General features: G+C 33.1%; 1 protein-coding gene across 1 annotated transcript in view; it reads right to left on the bottom strand.

Moving 5' to 3' along the window:
- The window catches only part of LOC114329062 (rutC family protein UK114), a 36378-nt gene that overhangs the window by 11965 nt on the left and 6310 nt on the right, over positions 1 to 18103 (bottom strand). Inside the window, exon 2 of the mRNA XM_028278075.2 lies at positions 13793 to 14022. Coding sequence (XP_028133876.1) covers positions 13793 to 14022 — 230 coding nt within the window. The remainder of the gene's footprint in view (positions 1 to 13792; positions 14023 to 18103) is intronic.

The following is an 18103-nucleotide window of genomic DNA, read 5'->3' as shown; positions in this document are numbered from 1 at the left end:
ATGGCTACTTTCATGTTTTATTTTAATACTACTATCTATAAGCAGCTCCACAAAGCACCCGTGTTGAGCTGGGCCCCCCCCACTTACAAAAATCAAAAAACAAATAGCCCTGATTTATGAGCTATTTATGAGCTCTCATATTCCGCAAACTAAAAATTTTGAGCTCGTTCCACTGAGCAGGAATTTGATACTTTAGTGGGGGGGGCTGAGTCAGCCCCCCCACTACTTAAAAATAGGAATAATGAATCGGTTTTTGCGGCAGAATTACGAGCTATTTATGAGCTCTTGAAATTATATAGTTTCGATTTTTGAGCTCATCCCCTTCACCCCCAAACAACCCTTTAATTGATTTAACTTACGAGAAAAATGCTGAGAAAACTTAAAATATATCGTATTGCGGATATAATTCCTATAGCGTATATACTCTAAGAATAAACTATTAAATCACGTGTATTTCGATTATTGAGCTACAACCCCTTCGCAAGAAAACCACCCTATCTTCCCGGCTTAAGAGAAAGTTGTACTTGAAATGCATTAAATTAATTATTTGGCGACTACATATCATTTAATAATTTACAAGGTTCCAAATTACGCGCATTTAAATCAGTAAATTGCAATTTATTTTGTATAGTGCAGTCACTGAAAGTAAAAATCAACGATTACCTTCAATTTCGGTGAACCTTCATCGATTTTTACGAAAATTGGTCAGTGGTTAGAGGATACCTCAAGAAACAAAGGTGACATGGTACCACCTTGCGCCTTTACCCTGAGGGTGGATACCGCCCCTTCTCGGGGGTGAAAATTATTGCATAAAAAATAACTGCACAAATCTATAAAAGAACAAATTATAAGCAAAATTTATTATATAAAGTTATTAAAATAAGTCAATACTTTTTAAGTTATTAAAGATCAAAAATTTTAATTATTCGTGAAAAAAATGCATGCTTTGAAGCGGTTTTTCGTAAATCACTGAAAAACTGTAAGTTTTTACAAAAAAGTTAATAGTAGTTTTATTCGTATAGCTTATATTCTAAGAATAAACTCTTAAATCACGCGCCTTTCGATTATTGAGCTACAACCCCTTCGCAAGAAAACCATCCCATATTCCCGGCTTAAGAGAGAGTTGTACTTAAAATAATTTAAATTAATTATTTGGCGACTATATATCGTTTAATAATTTATGAGCTCGCTAAATATACGCATCTCAATTATTGAATTGCCATTTTCTTTCTATAGTGCAGTCACTGAAGGTAAAAATCAACTATGACCTTCGATTTCGGTAAATCTCCATTCATTTTCACGAAAATTGGTGAGCGGATTTTGATGCTATTAACTTTTTCCAGAGCTCATTTTTGATAGGTATTTCTAAGTACTTTGACAAGTATTTAGTACCTAAGTGTTATAAAATGCATCTCTTTCCCGTTATTTAAGCTTGAATCCTTAGATTTGAAGAGTCACATAAAAAAATATACATTTAATTACCAATAACCAACTTTAAATTAACATTAAAGGGTTTTCAAGTAAGCAATATATTATATTTTTTATTAGCTTCAATTTTAGTGATAAACACTTTTTTGTAAAAACTTACAGTTTTTGAGTTATTTATGAAAAATCGCTTTAAAGCATGCATTTTCTTTCACAAAAATTAAAATATTTGGTCTTTAATAACTCAAAAAGTATTGATTTATTTTAATCACATTATATAACAAATTTTGCTTACAATTTGTCCCTCTCTCGATTTGTGGGGTTATTTTTAATAAAGTAATTTTCACCCCCGAGAAGGGGTGACATATACCCCAGGTTAAAACCTCAAATTGTTATTGTTAATTCGTGAAAATTAATGGAGATTTACCGAAATCGAAGGTCATAGTTGATTTTTACCTTCAGTGACTGCACTATAGAAAGAAAATGGCAATTCAATAATTTAGATGCGTATATTTTGCAAGCTCATAAATTATTAAACGAATATGTATTCGCAAAATAATTAATTTAAATTATTTTAAGTAAAACTCTCTCTTAAGCCGGGAATATGGGGTGGTTTTCTTGCGAAGGGGTTGTAGCTCTATAATCGAAAGGCGCGTGATTTAAGAGTTTATTCTTAGAATATAAGCTATACGAATTAAACTACTATTAACTTTTTTGTCAAAATTTACAGTTTTTCAGTGATTTACGAAAAATCGCTTCATAACATGCATTTTTTTCACGAATAATTAAAATCTTTAATCTTTAATAACTTAAAAAGTATTGACTTATTTTATTAACTTTATATAATAAATTTTACTTTTAATTTGTTCTTTTATTAATTTGTGGAGTTATTTTTTATAAAATAATTTTCACCCCCGAGAAGGGGCGGTAGGCACCCTCAGGGTAAAGGCGCAAGGTAGTATTATGTCACCTTTGTTTCTTGACGTATCCTCTAACCACTGACCAATTTTCACGATAAAGGTTCACCGAAATTGAAGGTAATCGTTGATTTTTACTTTCAGTGACTGCACTATACAAAATAAATTGCAATTTACTGATCTAAATGCGCGTAATTTGGAAGCTTATAAATTATTCAATGATATGTTGTCGCCAAATAATTAGTTTAATGCATTTTAAGTACAACTTTCTCTTAAGCCGGGAAGATAGGGTGGTTTTCTTGCGAAGGGGTTGTAGCTCAATAATCGAAATGCACGTGATTTAATAGTTTATTCTTAGAGTTATAAGCTATAGGAATTATATCCGCAATACGATATATTTTAAGTTATCTCAGCATTTTTCTCTTAAGTTAAATCAATTAAAGGGTTGTTTGGGGGTGAAGGGGATGAGCTCAAAAATCGAAACTATATAATTTCAAGAGCTCATAAATAGCTCGTAATTCTGCCTCAAAAACCGCTTCAATATTCCTATTTTTAAGTAGTGGGGGGGCTGACTCAGCCCCCCCCCCCACTAAAGTATCAAATTCCTGCTCAGTGGAACGAGCTCAAAATTTTTAGTTTGCGGAATATGAGAGCTCATAAATAGCTCATAAATCAGGGCTATTTGGTTTTTGATTTTTGCAAGTGGGGGGGGGGCCAGCTCAACACGGGTCCACAAAGCTACACTTGCATTTTATCAGGGTTACATTTTGTCTAGCCAGAATATACCTCATCGACATAATATGTTTCTCCTATCCGTTATCTTTCCCTGTATAATGATCTACCACAACGCATATCTATTTCATTTCCCACAACTATGGTTAATATCTCATTTTGTTTGTTCATTCCTTTTTACAAAATGATCTTTGTTCATAACAGTATCAACCCAGCTTATTTTTAATATTCTTCTATACTACTCCAACGTGTCAAATGTTTCTATTATAATATTACAATATCTACTTATATTTCCTTTTTAGCGCCCAGGCCTATATTTCTTAATAATCCAGAAAATACATAACATTTCAGTATTCATATTTTGAGTTTTGCAAATTCACATCATCCTTAAAAAATATTTTTCTTTTCTCTTATTAGTGAATGGTAATCGGATTTTTCTTATGTGTAATTCGATCTCTTGTATTCTCCTTTTCATGAACATTTTTCAGTGCGTCACAAATTATAGAAAAAAAGGTAAGTCCGTGATAATACACATTTATGACGTTTATTCTAGCGTGATATTTTAGTTAAATCTGACAGTTGTCAAATTTTAATTTCATTTTGGAATAAAACCAAATCAATTGTGTCTATTGCATTTATAAAATGGTATTTTCTTTCATTTGTATAGTCTTATAAATTGTACAGATTATATTGATAATATTATTTTATTTAATAAATAATTCTTTTTTGATTATGGCGCCATCTATCGACAACTAGAATAGACACCGAACTAGAATAATTACCCAAAGTATTCACAGACGTGCCTTTTTTTCTGTCACATACAATTTAATGCGTTAGAGAGAAATCGAAAAACTGTGACGCACTGAAAGATGATCATGAGAAAAAGAATATACATAATTTTTAATTTATGACCTGAAACCGTTTTGAAGTGTCTACATAGTACATATGGTGTGAGACAGGCCAAATTTTTTCATTCTCGCTTAAAACATCGAGAATGGAGCATGCATTTTATGAATGTTAAAATATAACGTGTATGTGAAAATATAATATTAAAAGTGTAATGTTTTAATCATTAAAGTTTAAGGTGCTTATTGAAAACGGCAATGTAGCCGAAACGTTTAAGCAAAAATAAAGTGTTTTATTTTATCAGACCGATAGACCCAGGAATAAAATTCTTCTTAAAAATTCACGGTCAGGAAATAACAAACTATTAATCAAAATAACTGTAACGTTTCATTTTCAACTTCAAATATCTCGAAAACTAATGACCTTAACGTTACGAATGAAGAGTATATTATTTACATAGAAAGTATTGGAAAATCGAAATATTGTGCTAAAATAGCAATTTCGCCAGTGGCGTAGAATTTGGAAAGGGTAAACCATGCACTGTCCCCTGTCGTACGCCTCTGGTAGTAGCCAGAAACGTTTGTTTATCATAATTTAGTAGGGTGTACGGCAACTACACTTTCTGCAAAGTATGACAAGGATATGTCAAATAGTTTTAAAGTACTGGGTATAAATGGTTATTAAATTTTTAAATAGAACACCCTGTAACTCAGTAAGGAGGCACATTTGATATAAGTGATTTGGGTTAAATCTTAATATTTTGAGGTCTATAATCTACAACTCAGAGATTATATATATATATATATATATATATATATATATATATATATATATATATATATATATATATATATATATATATACAAGCTGTACGCTCCCGAGGAAGCTGAAGCTGTTTTCACTTGAAGATCCTTTTTGTGGGGGATCATCCCATTCTGACTTTGGTTTTACAATTGCTGGTGTGACTTCGCTGTTTCCACTACCTTTCTCCATTCTTCTCTCTCTCTGATTTTGCTTCTTATATTTCTAATTTCCATACTTCTTAAGTCTTCTTCCACTTGTTGTCTCCATCTGAGTTTAGGCCTGCCTCTGGTTCTTGTACCTGGTGGTATCCATTCGGTTATAACTCTTAACGGATTGTTCTTCTCTCTTCTCATTATGTGTCCATACCATCTAATTCTCTGTGCTTTTGTTGCTCTTACTATGTTCTCTTGACCCATCCATTCTTGTATTTCGTGGTTCATCCATTGCCTTGCATCCTCTTCGTTTTCCCTCTTTGGTCCCAGAATTTTTCTCATAATTTTTCTCTCAAAAACTTTCAGCTGCTCTTCTTCTCTTGCTGTTAATGTGAATGTCTCCAAAGCATATAGCACTATTGGTCTTATGGTCGTTTTGTAGATTTTCATTTTTGTATTTCGGCTTATCTTCTTATCTTTGAAAATTTTTTTATTTCTGTAGAATGCTTTGTTTCCTGCTTGAATTCTTCTTTTCATATCTACACTTTCATTTCTTCTGTTGACTAATACTCCCAAATATTTGAATGTTTCAACCTCTTCGAAGCTGTGTGCGTCTATTGTCATTTCTGTCAGTTGCGTCTTCTTTTTTTTACTTACATTCATGTATTTTGTTTTATTTTCATTTATTTCCAGTCCTCTTAGTTTGGATTCGTTTTCTATTTCTTGAAAGGTTTTCTTTAATGCCTTTTTATCTGTTGCTACTATGGTTATATCGTCCGCATATCCAATTATTTGTACTGTATTTTTATTTATAGTTCCTGCGTTTGACAACTTTTTTATTATCTTATCTAATGATAGAATAAATAGTACAGTTGAGAGCGCATCTCCTTGTCTTACTCCATTTTTAATTTTTATTATTTCTGTTCTCTCTCTTCCGGTGTCTATTGTTGCTTGGGAATCTCGCATTGTGATTTCTATCATTCTTATAATTTTATTTGGTATTTTGCTCTCTTGTAAGTCTTGGCTCATTTTTCTTCTACTTAGTTTGTCAAAAGCCTGTTTAAAGTCTAGAAAAAGTATATGTGCTTCTCCGTCGTACTCGTATGTTTTCTCTATCGCTTGTTTTAGTGTATGGATAGCATCTATCGTGGATCTTCCTTTTCTGAAACCGTACTGGTAGTCTCCTATGCTTTGTTCTGTGTATATTGTTAGTCTGTCTCTAATTATACCAGTCAGTACTTTATATGTTACATTCAGTAAATTAATTGCTCGGTAGTTTTTACATATCCTGTGGTCTCCTTGTTTTGGGATTGTCACAATAATTCCTTTCTTCCATTCTTCGGGCATTGTTTCCTTATTCCATATATTCTGTATTAGTTCATAAATCTTTCTGTATAGTGCTTCACCCCCGTACTTTATAAGTTCTGCACATATTCCGTCGTCTCCCGCTGTTTTCCCGTTTTTCAGTTTGCATATTGTATCTTTTACTTCTGTATAGGTCAATTCTTCTTCTTCACCTTGTTCCGGGTTCATTATTGTTTCTCTTTCTTCTTCTCAGAGATTGGACATTCTTAATGAATCACCCTGTATATGTATGTACTTCCAATTCTTCCGTTCTGTAAGACATTTATTATTGCTGTACTGTATCGAATGCTTTGTCATAATCCACGAATGCAGTATACAAGGGTATGTGATATTTATTTTCGATTAAACAGTAAACAGTAAACAGTAGCGCGTTTTCAGCAGGTCATCAATATTTTTGTTTTTCGAAATTTCTGCGAACTTTCAAAAAAGTCATATAATGTCACTGACACTGACAGTGAGATTATACTATCAAAAACAATATTTTTTATACTCATAGGGGCTCTAAATGTTGCCGAGTCAGTCACGTTCGATTTCTTGTTATAGAAAATCGATTTTTAGTAGAGCCAATGTGACACAGAATCTAGGCATGGGATAAAAAAATTTATTTGAAGAAAGTGTATTTTTTTTGTTCTTCTTAATGGCGGTACAGGCTCCTTTTGCAATATTTTATTTAGTTATAGAGTAATTTCCACATACTAACATATTTCTCAAATTGCGCTCAGTACCGCAATTCTTTATTATATTACGAATATGTGTGCCAAATATCTCGACAAAATATTCAAAATTACAGCCGCAATCTTGGACTGCGTTTTACGTGCGCTACTGTTGCCTCTTAGTAGCTTCATAATATAAAAAAAATGATCGCTTGTACTGAATCTCTTTAGAATTAGAATGTAAAATACTTCAACTGTTGGCTTTTCTTAATCAAATAGATTGGAATAATATTCTTGTGTTATTTGTATATCTTTTATTTTGCGTACTTCTATTCCATATTTGATTTATAGACTTGTGGATTTTTGTCAAAATAAACAGTTCGCAATAATGAAAGCAATATTCTAACTACCCGACAGAAGATTGTACACTTGGAGATCTCCTATTGGCTCCGTGCGTCTCCCCTCTACTTACAGTCACGTGACACGCTGTCAGATTTTGTAAGGACGTTTTAACATTGAGTCTTATGGGATTATTTTGTTAAACTTGAATATTTTATTTTGTAGTGATAATAACCGAATACAATTGTTAGAATTCATTAGTTATTAATTTATACTGTAATTTATACTGCAACAAAAATATTTTCTTTTTCGTTAATAAAGATTTATTGACATAAACTGCGATAGTGAGGTTATATATACAAAATCAAACTGATAATCAATATTGGAAAGTGAAGAATTTATATCAGATTAAGTGCGTTTTTATTTTCTGTTTATGTTAATACATAGTATCAATAGCGTGACAAGGCATTTTTTTTAAATATCTCATTTAAACATACACAAAGCGTCCTTATAAAATTTCAAAAAACCGCCACCATGAGCAGGTCGGTCGATTATGCTTTGACACTTTGTTAACGCTCGGAGCGAATAGACAATAAAGACCGCATTGTCAGAAATCAAATAGAATGTAAAAAATATTAGTCTCAAATAGATACAAAAACTCAATTAAAGCGTAAAGGCATACCTAGTGATGTGAGTCGAGAATATTTCCAAGCGAATATTCGCGAACATTGGAAAGTTTCCGAGAATATTCGCCCATATAGAATGGAAATATTCTGCTGACCGCGAATATTCCCGGAAACTTTCAATGGAAAATTCTCGAGAATATTTCCGAGAACTTTTGAGAATTTAAAGCATTTACAGTAGGCATTCAGTGTGATGGCTGGTCAAATAATATAAGAAATCAATCTGTTATTAACTTTAAGGGCGTTTAGACGCCGCGATACATGCGAGCAATTTATTGTGACGATAAATTGCTACAGTTTATTAATTTTTTTTAAAGCTGTTTAGACGCTGCGATAAATTGTTGCGATTAATTAAGTGGCGTTTAGACGCCGCGAAATATGCGAGTAATTTATTGTGATGATAAATTGCTACGATTTATTGATTTTTATAAAGCTGTTTAGAAGCTTCGATATATTGTCGCGATTGATTATAAACTGAAACAACTTTATCGTTACAATAAATTGATGCAATCCGATAGGTACCAATTCCAATCCAATTCCAAACCCGATACGTCGCTGCGATGTACCGTTTACAAACAACGATAAATTGAAACAACTCGATTTATATCGATAAATTGCACGGATTTATCGCTGTGTCTAAACGCTGCCTTATAAACTGAAACAACTCGATCGTTACAATAAATTGATGCAATCCGATACGAACTCCAATCCCCCAATTCCGATAAATCGCTGCAATGTACAGTTTACACTCTACGATAAATTGAAACAACTCGATTGATATCGATAAATTGCTGCGATTTATAGCGGTGTCTAAGCACTGCTTTGACAACACCTGAACCAGTAATGTGTATTTAACACTTTTTACAGATTGTGAAAAGCACACAGCTGAATATCTTTCACAAGAAATGCAAAAGAAAAGGAAGAAAAATTTTGTGGGATTGTTACAGACAATGCAGCACCAATTTGGCAAAATGATCCATAAAAAACAAATATAATTTTATTGAAGCATATTCCTGTGTTTATCATACATTAAATTTGCTGGTGTCTGATTTGATGAACCTACATTCTCTTAAAAATGTTGAGGCATGTTGTAAAGAAATTGTTAAAAAGGTAACTAATTCCCACATATCTCTTGCCCGATTTTATTACAATCTAGCTTCAAAACTACAATAAAGTTATATCATTAAAACTTCCTGTAAAAACTAGATCGGGTTGAATCCTTAATTGTAAAATAGCCTTATTGTGTTTGAAAGTGCTTTACAAATGCTTATGGTCATAGAGGGAGAAAATTTAAAATTTTCACGGAATTTTAAATAAAACTGTCTGGATGATGAAATATTTTGAACAAAGTTGCAAAAAGTAGCAGTTGTGCTAACACCAATAATAATTGTAAAATGGATTACTTTATTGGAAGGCAATATGTTTAAAATATCCCAGGTTGTCGAAGCATTTAAGGACATGGCAAATATTTTTACCGGGAATATTCCATTACTTCCAATCAGTAAGCCCGAGGAAAAGGAATAATTAGCAAAAAAAGGAGAAAAAAATGGCAGTGAAGCCTGTGCACTATGCTGCACACTTACTTGATTCTTTTAACAGGACAAAGCATCACTGGTAAAGAGCATATATTAGCTAAGCAGTGTATAGACAAATTATTAACCAACCATCCCAAGTTTATTGACAAAAAAGAAAACATTTTTACAGAACTAACATACAATAGACATACAACATACACACAATACACACTAGTAACATAAAATAGGCTAACAAATACAATATTTCCATAAGTTTCCGAAAGTTTCCAATATTCCCGGAAACTTTCCGGCGTTTGAATCTTCCCGGAAATCTTACATCACTAGGCATACCCCGGAGTCTATGCCAACTTAGACCATAACCCGCTGATAGAATAAATGCACATGATCCAACTAGTTGCAAATGCAGAAGTGTTAAGAAGGATATAGAAGTATTGCGAGGTAATAAATAACATCAATACAAGACAACTGGAGTATTTAGGCCACATTACCAGAGGCATAACTAAGGGTAAAAGATCCATAGGATGACTAAGAATTTCCTGACTGGCAAACCTAAGAGAGTCGTATAGGTGCAGCTCAGTAGATTTTTCAAAGCAGCCGCCAATAAGGTACGAATAGCTGTGATTGTAGCCCATCTTTGGTAAGAGAAGGAACTACAAGAAGAATATCCCATATTTGTGGTTTATACTAGATCAGGGGTGGCCAAACTGTGGCTCACGAGCCACATGTGGCTCTTTGAAGAATTATTTGTGGCTCTCAATAAATGGACCTGATTTACTTTTAATTTTTGTTTTTCAAAATGTCTTAAATTACTGACAACAAATATAAAAGACTAAGTGTAACATCAGGACTTGGACAAGGTGGCCCCTTGTTGGACCCCACTGTTGCTATTCAATTTGGCCTTAAATTATGTAATAAGTAAAATATCATCTGAGCTGGCAGGAGGATTTGCGAATCGAGGATCAAAACTATTGTTGTCATTTGCTGATGATAGAGGTGCAGTCACTCTATCTACACAAGAGACGTGAGAGAGTTGTTTTCACAACTCGAGGAGAAAACAGGTAGTCTGCGCCTTCAAATAATTGGTAAAAAAAGAGTTTAAATATATAGCGGTAATCACACATAACAACTACATCTTAGGCCTATAGAATCAACACCTGCTAGATCCATGTATTGAAATTTTGTCAGGAGGCTAAAAGAACATTAAAAATGTAAATTTTCCAAAAAGTATCCGGTATTTTTCAATCAAAGGGGCATCAATAAATATCATAAAATGGCACACTAATTTGTGTAATTTTTCTGCACGCCCCTTACATCTTCAGAAATTTGTACTTAGTTTGAATTTAGCAGAACGAAAAATTTAGGATTTAGCAGGTTTTGATTCTGATGAGCTCATCTAAAAAGAGGTCTCAGCAAGGATAGTTGCGTGGAATAGAACATTATATTCCCTACCAACATTATTAAGATCTAAGCAGCTAAAAATCATTAAGACTGTATAACTAATTATTCACTAAGATATTTAAGATGGGCAGTTCATATGGTACATCAGAGGAAGACAGAGTGTTAAAGAATGTGTTTTTTGAAAGACGATAGAAGATAAGATGGCAGTCCCAGAAAAAGATGGAAGAATGATGAAGAATCAAAGTATCCTGAATTAGCATAGGCTGCTTGTAGAATTATTTGAATATTTGAAACAACGATGTTAACCATTTTATTTCACTTTAAAATTCGTGAAATCCAAACAGTGAGAGAAAAATTTAATACCTTCTGTACACTTTTTAGATAATTGTTTAATTGCGGCTCTCGAAATATTTCAAATTTTGAAAAATGGCTCGGACTATCAAGGAGCTTGGCCACCCCTGTACTAGATATTAATTTTCGTTACTAGTTTTGACTTTAATCATTTTATATTCTTATTTTATTCTTATAACTTCCAATTTTGTCATTCCCGCGTACCAAAAAAAAGTTTATTAATAGCAAGCTGAAAATTTGTTAATATCTTAACGGTATATAGTCGGACAAACTTTGATGTATGGGAATACTGGAACAGGGTAAGTTTTAATTGTAGAAGGTGATTTTAAATCCGAAACGTGTCATACTGACAAGTTTGTGATTGTTAAAACTAGCAGGTTGTTTTTAATTTTGTTCAATAGCAAACTTTATATAAATATGAAAAAATGTTTGTCCGAAAAATATGTTGGACATTTTAATAGGTCCGACACGTAGAACATATCAAATGATAGGAATTATGTTAGTGGTAAATAGCAGTCTGATTTTTGCATGAGAGTTTAATGAAAGGGTAACAAATCAATTGGAAGTTCTGTCCAACAAAATACATGGGACGTTTTCGCAGTGACGTTCGAAACCTGTAACCCGTTCCACAATTACGTAAAACTTCCAGTGGTCCAGTGTTCCAGTACATCAAGACTAGGTACGTACAGGGTTATTCCCTATATTTTGACCCCCCTGTGAACTGCTTTATTTACAGAATTAGAAAAAAATGTAAAATACAAAAGTTATTCGATTTTTAAATTATGATTTTTTGACATATGAGGGGTGTAAAATCAAAGACGGCAATCTCCAATTTTTCTTGTTTTGAGTTAGGGACGTAATCTGTTGCGTTTTTTTATTATCTGTTAGATAAAACTATTTTTAAGAACCAAAACCGGTCTTAAGTGTATACAAATCGCAGTGAAAAATTCATATTGGAATCAAAAGCGGCAATCTCCATAGCTGAGTGCGTACCAAACACGGCAATCTCCGCTGCGGCCAATAAGAGCCACGTAGTGCTCGCATGTGATCAACTGTAGATGTCGTGAACTCTGTCGAAACCTGTGAATATATACCCGAAATTTCAGATATTTTAGTTTAAGTGATATGCATATTAATTGATTTTACATATTATATTATTTTCTTCTTCTTGCAGTACCGGCTCCCATCGGAGGTTGGCTACCATCACAGCAAATTTTAACTTTGTTGGCTGCAGCTCTGAACAATTGTATTGAACTGCACCCGTACCCTTCCCTTAAATTTCGCAAACAGAAAATCCTCCTACTTCCCTCATTTCTCTTTCCCGAGATTTTTTTCCTTGGATTATGAGCTTTAGTAGGTAGTACTTTTTCCCTCTCATTGTGTGGCCTAGATATTCCAGTTTTCTCGTTTTTATTGTTTTTATGACTTCCCATTCCTTCCCATATCTTCAGCAAAACATCTTGATTTGTTACTCTATCTGTCCACGGTATTTTCCACATTCTCCACATTCTCTGGTCTGGTCATTAGTATCAGTGAACCAAACCCCTAAATTATATTATTGTTCAATATCAAAATATATTTTTCTTTACTAAGTAGCCGGCACAATGATGATTTATTAGTTTCAAAACTGGCAATATATTTATAGACCATTTTCATATCCGTCAATCTCTAAGCATTGCAAACAAAAACGGCAATCTCCAAACTAAAATATTTAAAAAAAGGAAAAGAAATAATTTCTTAAGCCGCTCTTTCTGGACATCCGGCCACAAACCAAATTTTAAATGATTATTTATCAGTTTTATTGTTTTAATTTCATTTTGTTAGTTTCTACAGTTTTTCGCAGTTTCCCAAAATTATGGAAATGGGAGATTGCCGACTTTGATTTTACACACCTAATATACATCTTACTAGTGACGTCATCCGTTTGGGCGTGATGACGTAATCGACTATTTTTTTAAATGGGAATAGGGGTCGAGTGCTAGCTCATTTGAAAGGTTATTCAATTCCCTATTAATAATATAAACATCAACATGATTAATTATACAGGGTATCCAAAAAAAAGTTTGAATTAAATTAATTGACACAGAAAGAAGAATGTATGTAATTTATTTAATTTAAAATCCATTTTACTGCTGTTAGAAAACAGAAATAAAAGTTTATTGCACAACTAAACATTGATTTTTGCTTAAATTCCATGTTCAATCTGCCAAGAGGCAGATGGATGGCAGCTTGAACATTGAATTTAAGTGAAAAGTAATGTTTATTTGTTCAATAAACATTTATTTCCGTTTTCTGACAGCAGGAGAATGTATTTTGAATTAAATAAATTACATAGATTCTTCTTTTTGTGTCAATTAATTTAATTTAAAAAAAATTTTTTAAACATTTTTTTACATTTTTTTCTAACTCTGTAAATAAAGCAGTTTACAGCGGGGTCAAAATGTAGTGAATAACCCTGTACATCTACGTTGGTCAGACTAGACTCCGTTAAACTATTAACAAATTTTCAGCATGCTATTAATAAACTTTTTTTTGTGTGCGCGATTTAGGTCTATTAAATATTGTTAAAAATTTAATCAGATCCTAACTTACACTTTTTGTAAACTTCGTTAAAGCCGGGATAGTCTTTAAGGTCAGCAAGATATACCACAACATTTAATACATTATCTAAGCTGGAGCCTCCAGCTTTAAGAACATGCTTAATATTCTCCATAGCTTGAGTTGCTTGAGCAGTTATGCCTCCTTCAACGACTTTATTTGTATCCCTCCTGATTCCGTGACACCCTGACATGTAAAGTACGTTATTAAAGGCTACAGCATGACTGAAATAAAAATAATAATGATTTTAATTATTATTAAGACTTTAATAAAATAGATCACACATGAAACATTCACGAGAAATATTTTAAATGCGTTGGAATCAATATTAAAAATGATTAAAATGTTCAGTAAAATGGCAGTTCTGACTTTCAAAAAAAAGACCTGTAGGTACATAAGTAAAAGAAAACTTTATATTATACATGTATATTAAATTTATTTACTTATTTATTAAAATTATATCTACGAAGATTGGATAGAGACCTGAAAAATGAAGGAAGGGAAAATGTATACAGACTAAGCCAAATAAGTAATAGAGATATAATGACTAGTAGTTTGAAGTATTATGGAAAATATTTTTCTATTTTTATAGAGTCAAATCTAGTTTTAATATCAATAAACTTTTAAGGATTGAGAACTTATTCGAAAGCCGCTTATTCTTTTTCTAATTTATCTTTCATTATCTCTTCTGAGCTTCCTTTTTACATTTCCAGTATACAGGGTGTCCCCGAAAATAGTGTGTTCCTTAACCTGTAACTACCCGCGCATCAAGTTATAACATAACTATACGCGTGGCGTACTTTATACGCCACAAGAAAATACACTTAAAAACAGCGGATTTGTTTTTTTTTTTTTGAAAAAATACACTTAGTTGTTTGTTATAAACCTTATTCGGCATCAGTGAATACTTGGAGTTCCTTCTCAGTAAGCCAATTGGGATTTATAACTGGAATCATGGAATATCTGGATTCCATGATAAATAAAATTACTAATAAAAAATTTTTCCACCTACCTCTACCGAAAGTATACTTTTCCGGACCTGATGTTAGGGAGCAAAGTTGTACTTTTCCTCCCTATGGAGGAAAAATTTTTTCCTCCCTAGGGAGGAAAAGTAAAAGTGACGTCATGGTATTTCATTCATGAAATACAACTTATGGACGCCCTGTACAATATCTATTTTCTATTACGTAAGTATCTATACATTTTAACGTTTATTGATAAAACACCCTGTATTTTGTAGAATGGTAAAAAACAGTAAATTGTTATTTTGATTTAACAATGTTTACAGTAATAATTTGACTTATATTTGACAGTTGACAGTTATATTGTACCTACTTGTTTGTTTTTGTTCTAATAAATTTTGTTGGTTAGTTACGTAAATAAATTAAGTAGAAATGAAAAAATGACTTGTTATTTGAGGAAGGTGGAAAAACCATATGTATAACATGGGAGTAAAGTGCCTTTTCCTCCCTTGAATGATTACTGCCCTCCGCTACGCGTCGGGCAGTAAACTTCATTCTCGGGAGGAAAAGTAGCACTTTCCTCCCTTGTTATACAAATAGCTATTTTGAAATATGATTTTTTACAGGAGAAATAGTATTGTTTATAAAGAAAAATATATTTTGTGCCATAATAACTAAAAAACAATTAAAATATGTACTTATGTATATTACTACTTATATTAACATAATCGTAGCATATATTGTCCACCACTGGAAATAACAAATAATAAAGTGTAAATACGCATTCTTCCCAGAACGCCCATTAGAACGAAACTAAAACCAGATTGTAAAGCGCATTCCAGTGATAGGTTAGGGAGATAAACAAGGTCAAAAATTAAATTTTTAAATATATTTGCAGTAGAATTCTTATATCTGGCGTACAAAATACGCCAGCGCGTGTAGTTAAAGGTATAGGTAGAAGACAAAATGTGGAGCAAAAAGTCTCATAACATTTTTTTCTAAATTGATCCGTTTGACCAAAAAAAGAAAATACATTTTGATATGCAAATTGAAATCTGGCAACAACGCGCAACTCAAAAATCTAAAGATTAAAAAAGTAGGTTTGTAGATCAGTTGCATCTGGTAGGTAAAATAATGTAAATATCAACCAAACCCATATCCATTATTTTGCAGGTACGTACCTGCGATGTCAACAACCCCAAGAAGCACACCTCAAAGTAAATAAACAAGGGGTTATTAGGTTAAATTTCCACAGTCACAGCAAGTTCTTCTAGGCTACGTTGCCACGTCATTCAAATTTATTAAAATAAAAATTGACTTATATGGAGAACAATGTCATTTTTTTCTTGGAAACGGTTAACTTTAGAAAAAAATGTTATAGAACTTTTTTGTTCTAAATTGTGTATTATATCCAAACCTTAAAGGAATGCACTATTTTCGGGGATACCCGTATATTGTAAAAATATTACTGCCCACTGCAATCAAAAATCATCATGTGAAGGTCTCATTTCCCTGGACTTTTACATGATATGCAATTAAGATAGTAGTTCCCCACAATATAGCAATATGTGGGGGAAGGTGGATTGTCTGGAAAGCACTGAGGCTGGGAAGGTTCATCCCTGGCTTATCTAGGTGCAAATCCTTCTCAAGTGAGGGATAGATGTATGAATGTCATTTACGTATGCGTTTTCAGGGTAATCCCTTGCTTATATATGTATTGGTATTTTTATATTATCTTCCAAATGTTCCTGAATAACTTAAGGTTTGCATACGATAATATTCCTTATTTCAGACCGGGTAGATCATGCATTCTAACTTCTTCAAGACCTCCAGAGCTCTTGTGTATGAGTAGGTATAAAACTTATATGGAACGAAGAGAAAATACCAACAAAATGGCACGAAAGTGTAATAAACCCCATCCATAAAAATGGAGACAAAACCAATTGCTCTAATTATAGAGGCATCTCCTTACTTAATACGACTTATCAAATTTTATCGAACATCCTATTAAGTAGGTTTACACCGTTTGTAGAAGATTTCGTAGGGGAATACCAAGTTGGCTTCAGAAAAAATAGATCGACCATAGATCAGATTTTTACTCTACGGCAGCTACTTGAAAAGGGATGGGAATTCAATAGAACTATCCATAATCTCTTCATAGATTTCCGACAAGCGTACGATAGCATTAAAAGGGATCATATGTATAATGCAATGGCAGAACTTTCAGTTTCAATAAAACTTATCCAGCTTGTTTGAGATATGCGTAAATGGCTGTATATCCAGAGTCCGGATTGGTAATAAACTCTCAGAATCGTTCGAAATAAGCAGTGGCCTGAAACAAGGAGATGCGCTGTCACTAATCCTTTTTAATATAATCCTGGAGAAAGTAGTAAGAACAGTACAAATTAGAAAAGAATTACTGACAGTAAATGGACCAAAATTACTACTAGCATACGCGGATGACAATGACATTGTGGGAAACACACTCACCAATGTGAAGGAGACTTTCAATTTTGAGGTAGAGGCAAAGAAAACTGGTTTAAGGGTAAATGAATAGAAAACCAAATACATGTGCTTCAACAGACAAAAGGGACGAGATAGAATAAGGAAACATGTTACGATAGACCCATATAACTTTGAAAGAGTGGAGAGTTTTAAATATCTCGAAGCAACAATCACTGACTGCAGATAACGATATCACGGAAGACATTAAAGGGAGAATTTAGGCAGCAAACAGATGTATGTATAGCCTTCACAATACTATTAAATCTAAGAGCCCAACACGAGCATCAAATATCAGAATATATAAAACAGTGATGAACAGTTGACTCTGACCAAAACAATTGAACAATTGAAAGGAAACTTAGATGTTTTGAGAGAAAAGTCCTCAGAAGAATCTTTGAACCTTATCACAATCCTAATAGCATCCGATACCGAATGAGAACAAATGCAGATGTCAAGCAGATATACAGGGTGACGTAGTCCAAGAAATTAAATCTCAGCGTCTAAGATGGGCTGGTCATGTCCATAGGCTCCCTAATAACGGCCATGCCAAGCTGATCTGGGAGAAACCCCCACAGGAAGAAGGCCCTTAGGACGCCCACGAATGCGATGGAGAGACAATATTATTATATGGTCAGATTTAACAACAATGGGGCTACCCACTGACCCAACTATCATGGACGACCGTTCGAGATGGAAGCGAGTAGTGCAGTCAGCGAAGACCCGCTCCGGGTTGTGGTGCTACCAGATGAAGAAGAAGAAGAAGACATGACCAACCTTGTAGTGACCAAAAACATTTCAACGTATAGCATTCAAATTAAACAATTGTTAAACAGGAATT

The sequence above is a fragment of the Diabrotica virgifera genome, chromosome 7 (genome assembly GCF_917563875.1).
Source record: "Diabrotica virgifera virgifera chromosome 7, PGI_DIABVI_V3a".
NCBI lineage: Eukaryota > Metazoa > Arthropoda > Insecta > Coleoptera > Chrysomelidae > Diabrotica > Diabrotica virgifera.
The sequence above is the reverse complement of the archived record's forward strand: the minus strand, read 5'-3'. Positions and strand labels throughout refer to the sequence as shown.